At 50.3% G+C, this 15,187-nt stretch overlaps 3 protein-coding genes and 1 long non-coding RNA gene across 5 annotated transcripts in view; 2 read left to right on the plus strand and 2 right to left on the minus strand.

Annotated features, from left to right (window-relative positions):
• Window positions 1-600: 600 nt before the first annotated feature.
• Window positions 601-9,291, plus strand: cfap53 (cilia and flagella associated protein 53). The gene is made up of 8 exons (XM_023960847.2): window positions 601-1,833; window positions 1,972-2,120; window positions 2,190-2,363; window positions 2,905-3,208; window positions 3,335-3,553; window positions 8,553-8,769; window positions 8,865-8,967; window positions 9,047-9,291. The coding sequence occupies exons 1-8, from the start codon at window positions 1,795-1,797 to the stop codon at window positions 9,249-9,251; spliced, it is 1,410 nt and encodes a 469-aa protein (XP_023816615.1). The 5' UTR covers window positions 601-1,794; the 3' UTR covers window positions 9,252-9,291.
• On the minus strand, window positions 7,286-8,456 carry LOC144996747 (uncharacterized; the record flags this gene model as incomplete). Its single annotated transcript, XM_078956438.1, has 1 exon — window positions 7,286-8,456. A coding segment is annotated over one exon (1,029 nt), but the record flags the coding sequence as incomplete, so codon positions are not given.
• On the minus strand, window positions 9,218-10,937 carry LOC144996720 (uncharacterized). The gene is made up of 3 exons (XR_013659572.1): window positions 10,798-10,937; window positions 9,450-9,572; window positions 9,218-9,356 (listed from the first exon to the last, which is right to left on the minus strand). It is a non-coding gene; the product is annotated as an uncharacterized LOC144996720 (long non-coding RNA).
• Window positions 9,870-15,187, plus strand: part of myo5b (myosin VB) — a 32,522-nt gene continuing 27,204 nt past the window's right edge. The window contains exons 1-4 of one of the 2 annotated variants that reach the window (XM_023960845.2): window positions 9,870-10,094; window positions 13,805-13,915; window positions 14,153-14,324; window positions 14,836-14,980. In XM_023960845.2, coding sequence (XP_023816613.1) covers window positions 9,969-10,094; window positions 13,805-13,915; window positions 14,153-14,324; window positions 14,836-14,980 — 554 coding nt within the window. In that variant the 5' untranslated portion in view covers window positions 9,870-9,968. Of the gene's footprint in view, window positions 10,095-11,336; window positions 11,652-13,804; window positions 13,916-14,152; window positions 14,325-14,835; window positions 14,981-15,187 lie in introns of those variants that run through there. The other variant, XM_023960846.2, reaches the window with a different exon arrangement.

Genomic DNA, 15,187 nt, shown 5'->3' on the forward strand with positions numbered 1-15,187 from the left:
TGCATGTGAGTGGGTGTGCATGTGAGTATGGGTGTGCATGTGAGTATGGGTGTGCATGTGAGTGTGGGTGTGCATGTGAGTGTGGGTGTGCATGTGAGTGTGGGTGTGCATGTGAGTATGGGTGTGCATGTGAGTGTGCATGTGAGTGGGTGTGCATGTGAGTATGGGTGTGCATGTGAGTGGGTGTGCATGTGAGTGGGTGTGCATGTGAGTGTGGGTGTGCATGTGAGTGTGGGTGTGCATGTGAGTATGGGTGTGCATGTGAGTGTGGGTGTGCATGTGAGTGTGGGTGTGCATGTGAGTGTGGGTGTGCATGTGAGTATGGGTGTGCATGTGAGTGGGTGTGCATGTGAGTGGGTGTGCATGTGAGTATGGGTGTGCATGTGAGTGTGGGTGTGCATGTGAGTGGCTGCGCATGTGAGTATGGGTGTGCATGTGAGTGTGCATGTGAGTGGCTGCGCATGTGAGTGGGTGTGCATGTGAGTATGGGTGTGCATGTGAGTATGGGTGTGCATGTGAGTGTGGGTGTGCATGTGAGTATGGGTGTGCATGTGAGTGTGGGTGTGCATGTGAGTATGGGTGTGCATGTGAGTGTGGGTGTGCATGTGAGTATGGGTGTGCATGTGAGTGGCTGCGCATGTGGGTGTCCATGTGAGTGGCTGCGCATGTGGGTGTGCATGTGAGTGGCTGCGCATGTGGGTGTGCATGTGAGTGTGTGGGCGTGCATGTGAGTGTGTGGGCGTGCGTGTGGGTATGCATGTGGGTGTGCATGTGAGTGAGTGGGTGTGCATGTGAGTGCATGTGTGAGTGCATGTGTGTGGTAGTGGATAAATATAAACATGTAAGTAAATGAAAATCACCAATAGAGTTTAACAGTATTTTCTTCCTACATAGTCATCATAAAACAGGCCTCTGATTCTGATACATTTGAAAGCTTTTAGTAATCTGATTACTTTGCATCATTGTATATTTTCTAGTTTTCTAAAAAGACCAAATCTATATTTTAATCTGTTATTTTTTTATCGTAGGGGACTTTAGTGCGTCATTTTCTACATGTGTATAATTATCATAATTAGATTTATGACACGTTTCACAGGAAAGGATGGGCAGTCATACGTGTAGATGTGACACGCCTGTGGCGTGTCTGCCGGTCACGACACGGAGAGGATCAGTCCTGCATCTGCCTGACAGGAAGACGACTTTCTACATCTAGATAGTAGATGTAGAAAGTCGTCTTCCTGATTCTTCGATTCTATTATAATGTTTTTAGACTGAATTCACTGTTTCAGGTACACCCCCCCCCTATGATGGGGGGGGGGGGGGTTCTGCTGCTAATCCCCCGTTAACTGTTACAGGTGTGTGGAATGAGACCCCTCCCTGGGGGAGCGGTGACCTGCAGACACATGTTGAGCAGGGAGGGGTGTCTTTGGTATGACTTCTCCTGGATTTGAACTCATGGGTCACAGGACGGACACTCCTCCACAAGGCCGCTGAGCTGACTTTTGACTGTTTACTGTACTGACGAAAGTTCAAACAAACATCCGGCGGGATCAAAGGACAGAAACAGCTGATTTTTGTTTGGTTCCACTCTTCCGGGGGGGAGGGGGGGGATCGTCCGCCAGGTTTTCAGAGATCAAACGAGAGTTGCCATGGTAACAACTGGCGGTCGCCGCGTGCGCATCCAAACCCTACTGTTTGTGGTTGCCATGACGACAGCGGCCCGCAGAGTCCCGGTCCCGAGCCGAGAGTCTGAAGTTTGGAAGAAGTTGGAGACGTTTTTGTAGGACCGGAAGGATGCTGCGCGGGAACGCCGGTGGGACCCCCTCCTCAAGGGTGAGCACCGCGTCACGCACGTGCTCGGAGTACCGAGGACACTCGGCAGACGTTTGAAACGCGTCATGCGGGGAAATCCGCGTGAAAGTATTTTTTGTCAGTATCTTTACGAGCGGATCTGCCCCGTCTGTCCCGCAGGGGGCGCCCTCCTCCACGCCGCTCAGCCGGGAGGCAGACGGAGAGCTGCAGGGCTGCGGGTTCAGACTGCGGCTGCGCGGAGACGAGCACAGGAGAGCGCGTGCAGCGCTAAACGAGCACGACGCAGAACTCCACGAGCGTCGGCGCAGGTTCTCGCGAGCTGACCACACTGACGTCATCACTGAAACTTCATGACTTATCCATGTTTCACCCTCCAGGCTCCGGAGGGTCCTGGAGGCCGAGGAGCTGCAGCTCCTGCAGGAGGTTGAGGAGCAGAAGGAGACCGTGGTGGAGAAACAGGCCCGAATGCGGGAGAGAGTGAAGGAGCTGAAGAAGAGGAGGGAGGAGGAGAGGACGGAGGAGGTGGAGAGGAAGATGGAGCTGCTGTTCAGGTTCAGAAAAAAAAGTTTTGGGTTGAACTGAAAGGAGGAGGAGTCTCTGGAGGAGAACCAGCAGAACCGGAACCAGACCTTCCATCTCTCAGATCCTCACAGTCTCACTTTGGATCTTTTCATCTTTTCTGTTGTATTTGCTGACGCTCCTGTTGCTCCTCTGACGCTCCTGTTGCTCCTCTGACGCTCCTGTTGCTCCTCTGACGCTCCTGTTGCTCCTCTGAGGCTCCTGTTGCTCCTCTGACGCTCCTATTGCTCCTCTGATGCTCCTGTTGCTCCTCTGAGGCTCCTGTTGCTCCTCTGACGCTCCTATTGCTCCTCTGATGCTCCTGTTGCTCCTCTGAGGCTCCTATTGCTCCTCTGACGCTCCTATTGCTCCTCTGATGCTCCTGTTGCTCCTCTGAGGCTCCTGTTGCTCCTCTGACGCTCCTATTGCTCCTCTGATGCTCCTGTTGCTCCTCTGACGCTCCTGTTGCTCCTCTGAGGCTCCTGTTGCTCCTCTGACGCTCCTGTTGCTCCTCTGATGCTCTCGTTCATATAGGGAGCAGTGTGAGGAGCTTCGCTGCATCCAGAGCCAGCGCCAGCAGCAGCTGGTGTGTCAGGAGCGGGAGGCGCAGGTGAGAAGCAGACGGGAGCAGCATACATTGCAGCAGCTGGAGGAGCAGCTCTTCCACAAGCTGTGGGAAGCCGACCACAGAGCCAAGGAGGAGCAGGAGAGCGCACGCCACCAGGAGCGCCAGAGGAGAAACCTAGAGCAGCTGAACGTCCTGAGGAGTCAGAGAGAGGAGACAGAGAGGAGGAGACAGCAGGAGAAGGAGCTGAGAGAGGAGGAGGCCCGCCTGATTGTGAGCTATACTAAATTTCACAAACACATACATATACACACACACATGCATACACACACATGTACACACACATGCATGCATAGACGTTGCGAGTCCCAGCGCTCTAACCCCCCCACCCCTGTGCAGCTGCAACAGAAGGAGGTGCTGCTCCTGCAGGAGCAGAGGAACCAGCAGCAGAAGCTTCTGGAGCAGAACCGGTGCCGGCAGCAGCTGGACCGAGGACTCCGGATGAAGATGAGGAGGCTGGCCCGAGAGCAGCAGGAGGAGCTGGAGCTGGACGTGAAGATCCTGCAGCAGATGGAGGAGCAGCAGAAGGAGGAGCAGCAGCAGGCGGGGCAGAAGAAGGTGAGGTGCATGGAAGACCAGGGGCCTCATTTCTAAAGGTTGCGTACGCACAAAAGAAGGCGTACGCAACTCTCTACGCAATAGTTGAGATTTATAAAAAGCAAACTTGAGGGAAAATGTGCGGTCCTTCACGCTCTGACCCAGGCGTACGCACAAAAACGGGTGAAATGAGAAACGGCGACACCGTCGGCAGATGGAAGAAACACGTGAAAGTGAAAATGACAATACTGCCTCTCAGAAATAACATGAAGACTTCACAAAGCAAGTCTGACAATTAACAGCTACACCAACACCCGTTTGATCGATCAGCAGTGAAACAAATGAAAAAGAAAATCAACCGAAAATTACAACAGAAATTCAAATGAACACTTATTTGCAAAAAGAAAAGTGAAATATGTTCTGCAATATTGGCATGTTGTGCAATTCATCCTCATAAATAATATAGTTAACAGAACGAAATAATGTACAAAACTGATATTCTCGTTAATGTGTCCGTCTGGAGGAGCAGATATAGGTGTAGATAGACAGATGGATAGATAGAGAGAGATGCATTAATTGTCCACTAGGGAAAGTTGTTTTCATAGTAAAACATTTCTTCATAAGGTACTGAATTATGGTATTCATGCATATGCCTTTATTTTGTTTTATTTTTGATAAAACAATGTATGGCGTATGTCTCGACCATTCAGAAAGCAACAAGAAATTACATTTGCTGATCAATTTCCCATTTCCACGTGGATTATTACCGACATCTGTAGCTTGTCAGATGTAATTAAATGGATGGAAATAAAATGCCCCATCACAATGCGTAATGACGCACAATGGCTGATCTTGCGCTCTTAGAAGATGTGGCAAATGGAAGAATTGGGAGTGAACGCATCTTTAGACAGCAAGAAGACTTGCTGGAAAACGAGGACGAGTGGCTTATGAGCCGGTTCTGACTTCCTCCAGCCGTCCTGTTGGAGCTTTTGGGGGGGGTGTCACCCGGTGCATCTGGTGCGTCGGTGTCCCCCTGCGCCTCAGTCACCACTCCACTTAAAAGGGATTCCCCAATTATTGCCGCCAGTCTCTCATCAGGAGGGGTCAGCCCCCCCCCCCACCCCCCGTGGCAGACACACATCATTATTTGGGCCACGGTCCCAGGTTGTGAGGCTGCAGTATTTACGGCGTCTGCCGCCGTCTGCCGCTCACGTGCCTTTTTGGCATTAGTAATGCCCACACTGTGCCCTCCAAACAACGTTTTATCCTCTTTTCCACCTCGCCAACGATAACTTCTACTTCACATTGAGTGAAGTTACGTTTTTTTCATTTCCTCTCTGTGTTTGCCATGATTTATGGAATTACGTTTCTGCCATAAACTGAAAGGGCGTAAAGACAACTAAGCGGGCGTATTTAGGAACTGAGTGAGTGAACCTTAAAACCGCGCAGGCGCAATCCTAACTGAGCAGTGATCTTGCGCGGTCACTTCCTTTTTGCGCGCTCATGTGGATTTACGCTCAGTGTTAAGGGGCGTTTTTGTCACTTTTGGGGCAGGAACCTTTCTGGTTGATCTGATTGGCTGAAATTTGCATGGCCTATCGGCGAGGCAGAGGGGCGGGACCTTCATTTTTCAATGCGGGGGGGTGGGGGGTGGGGGGTGTTAAAAGGCGGTTTTTGAGCTGCATGTCGCTCTCTGCCTTTTATCATATTTTCTATATTCAGTACTTTCACAGCCATAAGGTGAAAGTCTTACATTTTCTCCAAAATGTACAGAGCGGCCCTAATGTGTTATTGCGTTACTTCGGTAAAGAGGATCTAGGAGAGAACAGCATGATGACGGTACGGAGAGAGGAGAGGACGTGAAAGAAGACCCCCCCCCCCCCCCCCCCCCCCCCCCCCCATAGTACAAAGGAGCAGATATGTGAATAATGCAGAACTACTTAGTTTTGGAAACCCTGGAAATGCAAAGAGACACGATTATGAGGCACAGTTTAAACTGCAGCTATCAGCTACGCGGAGGAACACGGGAATAGAGCAGCTGTGGTTCGGTTAAATTAGATCTTCACAGATTCGGACTTCCTGCTTCAATAACTCTTCTGATCAACGTTCACATGTGTCAGCAAGTATCTCACTCATTTTGTATTAACACAGAGAGTGAACCACAAAAGCATTTTTACAGAAAAAAGTTCGTTTTTATTGCCTTTTAATCAGAATTGTTCGTTTTAAGCTGTGAATGCAAACAGAGCAGCGAGCCGGCTGTCAAGGGACCGTCAGAAAAGTGCAACCTCTGTGAAACAGCATTCTGTAAAAATCAGTGAACTTTTAAAAAGTGAATGTCTATATTTATATGAACTGGTAATGAAGACTGGTCAGCATAGTCATGCTACATTATTATTTATTATACTAAATTTTGTTAGAAAGTCAAAGTTAAAATTTAATAGAGATATGAATCATAACATAAATGCACTATAGCTCTGAAGATACTAAAGCTTCTGTCACCAAACCTCCTGTACTGACTAATCATGACCTTATTGTCCTACTGCAACAAAGATTATGCAAAAAAAAAAATGTTGGCACCTTCAGAGCTATTGAGGTTTTTTGACCAAATCTGATCCATTTGTAAATATGAAAAATTCCTATAAATAAACAAAGTGAACTATTGACATTCTTCATTTTAGTATGACAATAAGGTCATGTCAAGTTACTGATAACTTTAGTCATGATTCATATCTATTAAAATTGGAAAAAGTATATGAAACAATATAAAATAAAGATGGACTTTCCTACAAAATATGTTTTGTAACAAGAATATGCTTTATAATAGTTTTATGATTTTTTTGTAAGATTATTGATTTTTACACAGTGGTGTTTCACAGTTCACAGAGGTTGCACTTTGTTGACGGTCCCTCGGGTCACCGGTATGTGTTAACGTTAAATACAGAAAAAACACTAAACTGAAACGGCGCTGTTGTAATGAGAGGAGGGGGTTGTATAACATGGCTTTAATTGTGTGTGTGTCTGGCAGGTCAGTGTGTGTTGTGGCTCATTAAATATCACAGTTAGAGATGTCGGCTCTTTGTGTCAAACTTGTTTGTCCCCCCCCCTGTTAGAGGCAATCATAGAAAAAAAAACGGTGGATGTAACGTGGATTAAAACATTAACCAACGACCCAAAACTAAGGTAAGAAAGTGCAGCGGGTTTATTTGTGGTGTAAGTTTTTCTGATGTGAAATTCACTGTATTTGTTACCGTTTTAATGCTTTAAATCCACGTTACAGCCGCCGTTCGATTTCTATTAAAGCCCCAAAATGAAAGTCCCGCCCCGCTGCTTGGCATGCAAATTTCAGCCAATCAGATCAACCAGAAATGTTCCTGCCCCCAAGTGACAAAAACGCCCCCTTAACACTGAGCGTAAATCCAGGTGAGGGCGCAAAAGAGAACTGACGGAGCAGGATCCCTGCTCAGTTAGGATTTCAGCCGTTCAGTTGTAAAATACGGCGTCGCTTGGTTAGGATTGCGCCATCACAGTTTTAAGGTTCACTCACTCAGTTTCTAAATACGCCCGCTTAGTTGTCTTTACGCCCTTTCAATTTTTGGCATTTATGTTATTCCATACATGGTTTCGCAATCAATGAATATTCATTTGTGGGCGTTTCACGGACTATTTATGGGCAACTATGGGCGTGTCATGAAGACGCTAAAGCTGCATTTAGAATTGATTATGATTTATTAAGGGAAAGATGCGTAGGATGTGCGTGCGCACGGTTTATAACTCCCAATATTTCTGTGCGTACGCATGTCCTCTGTTTCATCCGGACGCCACTTCTGACGCAAATCCTACGCAAAGTTTTAGAAATGAGGCCCCTGGAATCCTTCAGGAGACAAACAACCACGGTTTACAGCGTTAGGACAGAACCCGTAGAACCTCCCTCCAGACGGGGCTCCTCTGGTTCTCCTCTGGTTCTCCTTTGATTCTCCTCTGGTTCTCCTTTGATTCTCCTCTGGTTCTCCTCTGGTTCTCCTTTGGTTCTCCTCTGGTTCTCCTCTGGTTCTCCCCTGGTTCTCCTTTGGTTGTCCTCTGGTTCTCCTTTGGTTTTCCCCTGGTTCTCCTCTGGTTCTCCTTTGGTTCTCCTCTGGTTCTCCTCTGGTTCTCCTCTGGTTCTCCTTTGATTCTCCTCTGGTTCTCCTCTGGTTCTCCTCTGGTTCTCCTTTGGTTCTCCTCTGGTTCTCCTCTGGGTGTCCTCTGATTCTCCTCTGGTTCTCCTTTGGTTCTCCTCTGGTTCTCCTTTGGTTCTCCTCTGGTTCTCCTCTGGTTCTCCCCTGGTTCTCCTTTGGTTCTCCTCTGGTTCTCCCCTGATTCTCCTCTGGTTCTCCTCTGGGTGTCCTCTGGTTCTCCTCTGGTTCTCCTTTGGTTCTCCTTTGGTTCTCCTCTGGTTCTCCTCTGGGTGTCCTCTGATTCTCCTCTGGTTCTCCTTTGGTTCTCCTCTGGTTCTCCTCTGGGTGTCCTCTGGTTCTCCTCTGGTTCTCCTTTGGTTCTCCTCTGGTTCCCCTCTGGTTCTCCTGTGGTTCTCCTTTGGTTCTCCTCTGGTTCTCCTCTGGGTGTCCTCTGATTCTCCTCTGGTTCTCCTTTGGTTCTCCTTTGGTTCTCCCCTGGTTCTCCTTTGGTTCTTCTCTGGTTCTCCTTTGGGTGTCCTCTGGTTCTCCTCTAGTTCTCCTTTGGTTCTCCTCTGGTTCTCCTTTGGTTCTCCTTTGGTTCTCCCCTGGTTCTCCTTTGGTTCTTCTCTGGTTCTCCTTTGGGTGTCCTCTGGTTCTCCTCTAGTTCTCCTTTGGTTATCCTCTGTTTCTCCTCTGGTTCTCCTCTGGTTCTCCCCTGGTTCTTCTTTGGTTCTCCCCTGGTTCTCCTCTGGATCTCTTCTGGTTCTCCCCTAGTTCTCCTTTGGTTCTCCCCTGGTTCTCCTTTGGTTGTCCTCTGGTTCTCCCCTGGTTCTCCTTTGGTTCTCCTCTGGTTCTCCTGTGCTCAGATGGAGCTGTGGGAGAGTCAGCAGACGCATCGGCAGCATCTGTCTGAGGAGCTGGAGAGGAGGAGAAAGGAGGAGAAGGAAACAGAGCAGCTGCTGGAGGAGAAGCTCCGTGAGGTTTGGACGAAGCGGGAGGAGAAGAGTCGACTGCAGCGGGAGGCCAGAAACCTGCTGATGGAGCAGGTGATGGAGGCCCGGCGCCTCCAGATCCAGAACAAACGTGAGAACCTTCCTCTTCATCCCCGTTCCCTCCACCAATCAGCTTCTGACTGAGGCTGAGCATGCGTGTGCGTACATGTGTGTGTGTGCTCATAGTGGATAAGAGCCGGCAGAAGAAGGCGGAGCTTCAGAAGGAGAGGGAGGAGCTCTGTAGAGCCACAGAGGAGTCAAAGATAAAGGAGGCAGAGGAGAAGAGAAGGTAGATCTCTTGTCCTGTCATATGAAAGAAACCCTGTGTATGTGTGACATCACTTCCTGTTTCATATGGCGGGCTGCAGCCGGAGGTGTGCGGCGGTCGCGTACCGGGACGACCTGCAGGCTCAGATAGCGGAGCAGCAGCAGCTCTGCAGCGTCTGGAAGGCTCAGGAGGACAGGGAGCATCGGCAGGGCCTGCTCCTGGAGGAGATCTACAACCGCAGGAGAGACCAGGTTCTGGCAGAACCCGAGTCCCACAGAACCAGCAGGCATCCGTTCCGGCACTGAGGGGTTCATTCAGTTCATAAATAAAATCATCAAAGTCTGATGAGATTCTGTGTGATTTAACCTGTTGGAACCTTAGAGGCCCTCCTCTGTGAGGAAAAACGGCTCCTGGAAAAGAAGAAGAACCTCATCAGAGCTCAGATCACAGCGTCTGATTCAGAGAGGAACTAAAGAAAGATCAACAGAATCCAGTGTACGAACCACAAAGTTCGGTTCTTCCTGCTTTTGGATCAGAGCGGATTCTTGGTCCTTTCAACGCAGAAGAGTGGGTCCTCCTCAGTGGTCCGCTTTGATGTCTGGCCTGTTTTGAAGGTGGAGCTGTGTCTGAGGATCCACATCAGCATTAAAACAGAATTCAGGAAGAGGCATACAGAGATTCCTTCTGATTTCCAACCAGATAAACACGTTTTTCCTAAAATCGTCTCCAATAAAACAGGAGTTTGTCTGGACTGACTCACCAGCAGAGCGTTTTGAGGACACTCCACCTGCATCCTCTGCACCACCATCTTTAAGTCAGCCTAAGGCTAAGCTCCGCCCACTCAAAGTCTGTACTGTACTGTAATGTTCTGGTTCTGATCTTCACTCGGTGGAGTCAAATCACAACTGTGATTCACACCGGATCGTATGGAACAAAGCCTTTGATTGGCCGACGCGTCACTCGTCACTGTTTTAACAGGTTGGACCCGACAGCCGCCGTTCTGCTTTTCAGGTCAGGGCGGGATGACGGCTCATACCTGTGGCAGGTGTGGTTTGGGCGGGACTCGCCTGATGTCTGAGCTCAGACCGTCTGAGAGCAGCAGACGCTCTAGACGGAGGATGAAGGTGGAATACAACCTCTACTGCCAGGTACACACACACAGGAACACACAGGTATACACACACTCAAGTACACACACACACAGGAACACACAGGTATACACACACAGGTACACACACACACACACAGGAACACACACACACAGGAACACACACACACACAGGAACACAATACACACACAGGTACACACACACAGGAACACACAGGTATACACACACACAGGAACACACAGGTATACACACAATCAGGTACACACACACACACAGGAACACACAGGTATACACACACACAGGAACACACACGCACACACAGGAACACAATACACACACAGGAACACACACACACACACACACAGGTACACACACACACACACACACACACAGGTAGACACACACACACAGGAACACAACACACACACAGAAACACACCCACAGGTACACACACACAGGAACACAATACACACACAGGAACACAACACACACACAGGAACACACCCACAGGTACACAAAACATGTACACCCCACAGACAAAGATAAACACACATTTAGGTAAATAGGCACACACGCACAAAGATACAGACATCTACACAAATTTTCTTCCTAGCGTTTCCCCTCAGCCAATCAGCTTCCTCCATCTAACCCTGTGTTCTGCATCCTCTAACAGCAGCTACCTTTATTTGTTCACTCATTTAGACACACACAAAGATACACACAGGTAAGCACACACACACACCGTGGGAAGTGGTCATTTTTTAGTTGTGTAAAGACGTTTGGGGAGAACGTGCTCTTGATTGTGAGAAACGACCATGAGCGTCCTTCTCTATTCAGTCCAGTTCAAATCAAAATGCTAGAATCAACTGTTTGATAAGCGTCGGTCCAGAAAATCCGCCTCGGTTCGGTCCTGGTTTCCTACAGAAAGCCGCCAGGGACATGTCCAGTTCCAGCTTTGCTTTTGTCCCGAATTAACAATTCGGCTGGTCGGTCGCCAGGGGGCGGTGTTCCTCAGGCTCCTTTTGTTAACTTTCCTGAAAGTTGGAACATCAGGTCACGTGATCGTGCCAATGTGTGGCAGGCGCGCGCTCGTCTGTGGAGTTTCGGGTGCCTCACGCGCGCTGTCTAAACCCACGGATGTCGCCTTGAGAAAAGGGCGGGGCTCTTGGGCTCAGGGGCCCCGAGAGTCCTATCCACTGCCAGCTTCTGACCCAACAGACCCGCCTTTGGGAGTAACCCCGGGACTGCTGCGTGCGCGCACGCGCGGCGGAAACCTGGCGCATCTTCAGCCAATCAGATGTCGCGTCAGGAAACACGGCTGTCAGGAAGAACCGGCCTCCACACCTGCGCCGCGCGCCTCTTCTGGACTTCTTACGGTCCGGTTCTGATAAAAGCTGCTGTTAAGAGTCACCGACGGTCCAGTTCGAAGCGGCACAGCCTCTCTGTCAGAAAAAAAACTGACCGAAACTCCCGCGGACACCTGCTGCGGGCTGCGTGGACGAGACCCAAACCGGGTCTTAGGGTCTCATGGGTTCTTAGTTCCAGAGCGGTTCGGATCTGGACGAGACGATGTCCGTGAACGACCTGTACACGAAGGTGAGTCTTACCTGAGAAACACCCTCACCCCCCTTCCCCCAACCCCCGGCTGCGGGGCGTCTTGGACATCCGGAAGTTACTCTGCGACTGAACCGAACCGAACTTTTCGTTTCCCGGGTCAGAGCTCCCGGAGCGGCGGCACCTGTCGCTCACAGCGGTGACGTCACTCTCAGGATGGTGACCGGAAGTTAGAGTAACTCGTTAGGCAGCGCTGTACCGCTTTGTTCTGTGTGGGGTGAGGGGGGCTTTGGGGAGGGGGGGTCTGTAGCTCTGATACCCCCTCCCTCCTCCCCACCACCCAGGGCATTAAGGTTGCATTAAATCTCATGGGGTACCGGACCCACAGGCGGGTTCCGCTCTGGACTGAAACGTCATTGCTCTGTGGGGGTACAACCCCCCCCCCCCCCCCTCGTGTTCTGGTACGTACTTGAGGTTCTGTCAGAACCAGAACCTGGACTCTGAGGCTGAGGATGGGGATCGGAGCAGAAATTCTGTGGGGGGGTTGGGGCAAGCGGATGCAAAAAGCGCCTTTTTTAAAGCACAGGTGTGGGGCTCTCAGAGCATTGTGGGTAATGAAGTTCTGTTTTCTAGACACTGAGCTTCAGTTCTTCCTCTGGGGAAGTTTGATTTTTTTACTGTTGCAATAAAATGAATGAAGACACCCCCCCCCCCCCAGCCATCAGCAGAACCTGGATGTTGGACACACTGGACTAAAGCGGACTTCATGATTCTGATGCTTCAAGGTGTTTGTGGGCCGACCAGGACCTGTAGGGAGGAACTCTTTGAGGATCAGGATCTGTCTGGGTCCTGGATCTGGAGGAGGGTTGTGGTTCTGGTCCTGAAGGTTTGGTTTTCTGATCGTTTGATTCACTGCAGGTACTGCTTACCTGGGTCAGGTGTGTCTAAGTGCTAATTCACTGGAATGAATGGGAATCCACACAGGAACACCGACCAGAATCTGGACCAGGTTCTGGACTGGACCCGGTTCCTCTACGCTTTGCAGTCTCTCATTTCCCACAAAGAAAAGCATTTGGGGAACCAGACGATCTCATGAAGGAACGTCCTGCTGGTGTTGGGGCTGGGGGGGAGTTTAACCCCCCTCCCCCCGCAGAAGACTGCTGTGGGGCGGGGGCAGGGGGGCGGGGGGATCTGCTCTCTGGGATTTAGAGGTCTGAATCCTCAGGGTAATCCTAGAGGATTCGGACCCTCAATGGGGGTGGGGGGTGGACTGAGGCTGTATGGTGCTGTATTGGAGCAGCCTGTCTCCCAACCCCACCCCCCAGAGAACAGGGAGCCCCCAAAACCAGGAAACAAGAAGAGGAGATGAAACGTCTGGGTTCACCTTCAGGAGCGTGAAGGTGTCTGTCTGAGCGCCGTCCAATGTCCGCTGGTCCACGCCGTCCTGCAGTCGACTGTGAACTAACAAGCTCCGCCCCCTGCAGCAGGCCAGCTCTCAGGTGTTCTGCTGTGACCTTTGTCTTCTCAGATTAGATCAAAGTTCTTCAATGTTCTGCATTTCCTGCTGGACACACCCGGCTGGGATGTTTACAGATTAACCATGATGCCTCACCACGGTGGCCCGCCCACTCTGCTGTTATGTGGGGAGGGGTCTCTGTGTTCAGTTCACCCCCAACGTATTCTGTGTGGATCTGGGGCTCCGCCCGCCCGGAATCGGACCCGTCCCCCCATACTGGGTCACTGTGGATTCCTGCTGGTTCTGTGTGGGTTCTGCAGAAGGGTCCGTCTGAAGTTTGGGTTGAGGATTTACGACCTCGTTGTCTCCATGACAACAGCGGATGCTGCTTCCCTGGCCGCCAGTGTTGAGGTCAGAGCGTTGTGTAACCGCTGAATGTGGTCATGTGACCGGCACGGACTCACCTGCTGGCATGTAAACTCAGGAAAATGAGCAGCTGCTGTCCGCTGCAGATTTGCATCAGAGCAGGGGGGAGGGGTTTCTGGGGGCGGCGCCCTCAGGAAGGATGACACTGACAAGTCTGAGTTTCTGTGAGGATCATGAACGCATCACGACCATGCGGGAGGATCTTCTCTAAACATCTGCAGATATTTGCTCATCTGTCCCTCCTAATGTGTGTGTGTGTGGGTGTGTGCGTGTGTGTGTGTGTGTGTGTGTGTGTGTGTGTGTGTGTTCTTAGTTCACACGGGTCTGGATCCCAGACCCGGAGGAGGTCTGGAAGGGTGCAGAGATCATCAAAGACTACAAAGAAGGAGATCCTGTGCTCCATCTAAAGTTGGAGGATGAGACGGTAACAACACACGTGCACACTCATGTTCACACATGCACACTCATGCGATACAATAATGCATGTGTACACAGATATACACACGTAGGTGTGAGGTTGTGTTTGTGAATGATGTGAAAGTGTGTATTTTTGTGTGTTTAAATGTGCATGTTTTGTATGAGTGTGAACATGTGCATGAGTGTGCGTTAATGATGGTGTAAATGTGTGTCACTGTGTGTTGTGTGTGGATGTTGGTCTTAGACTTTGGAGTACCAAGTGGGTCCAAACCAGAACCCGCTGCCGTTCCTGCGAAACCCGGACATCCTGGTGGGCGAGAACGACCTGACGGCTCTCAGCTACCTCCATGAGCCCGCCGTCCTGCACAACCTGAGGGTTCGATTCCTGGAGTCCAACCACATCTACACGTACTGTGGTCAGTGTTCAGTGTCTGCACCGCTTCATGTTGAAATAGTGAGGAATGACAGTGCACAGCAGTATACAACAGTACACAGCAGTGCACAGCAGTATACAACAGTAATTAACAGTACACAACAGTAATTAACAGTAATTAACAGTAATTAGCAGTACACAGCAGTACACAACAGTATACAACAGTAATTAACAGTAATTAGCAGTACACAGCAGTACACAGCAGTACACAACAGTATACAGCAGTATACAACAGTAATTAACAGTAATTAGCAGTACACAATATTATACGACAGTACAGAATACTATAAAATGCTGCAGGATGCCCCCCCCCCCCCCCCCCCCCCCCCCCCCATAGGAGAACATTGCCTCCACAGCAGTTTCATCTGTTTTCCTGACCTCCATGAAAGCAGGTTTTTAGTGGGCGGAGTCTACTTGAGCAGCTGACTCTGCAGGACTTGAGAGTGTTGTGTGTCCTTGTCACGTGTTGTGTTGAGTTGTTTTCCTGTGTGTAGGCATCGTTCTAGTGGCCATCAACCCCTACGAGCCTCTGCAGATCTATGGGGAGGAGGTGATCAACGCCTACAGCGGGCAGAACATGGGGGACATGGACCCACACATCTTTGCTGTGGCTGAGGAGGCCTACAAGCAGATGGCCAGGTAAACAACACCTGTCACAGGTGACCCATCGCTCCCATTGGTTTGAGAACCACGACCATATGTTCAGTTCTCCAGCCAGTCTGAGGATCGCTGCACCTGCAGGCACCACGACTTTGCCGCCACGGCTTTGGTCAGGGCCCCAACCCTGGAGGAGAACGGGACTGTGGTTAAAGATCCTTCTGACAGGTTCCCATCTGCCCCTACAGA

The sequence above is a fragment of the Oryzias latipes genome, chromosome 12, assembly GCF_053564925.1.
Source record: "Oryzias latipes strain Hd-rR chromosome 12, Olatipes_Hd-rR_3.1".
Taxonomy (NCBI): Eukaryota; Metazoa; Chordata; class Actinopteri; order Beloniformes; family Adrianichthyidae; genus Oryzias; species Oryzias latipes.

What these genes read in the sequence shown, in the direction of transcription:
- cfap53 (XM_023960847.2), top strand. Translation starts at nt 1,795, where the DNA reads ATGCTGCGCGGGAACGCCGGTGGGACCCCCTCCTCAAGG. An exon ending in AGGAGGAGGCCCGCCTGATT is followed by an intron (nt 3,209 to 3,334) that starts GTGAGCTATACT and finishes ACCCCTGTGCAG; the next exon opens with CTGCAACAGAAGGAGGTGCT. An exon ending in CCTCCAGATCCAGAACAAAC is followed by an intron (nt 8,770 to 8,864) that starts GTGAGAACCTTC and finishes GTGTGCTCATAG; the next exon opens with TGGATAAGAGCCGGCAGAAG.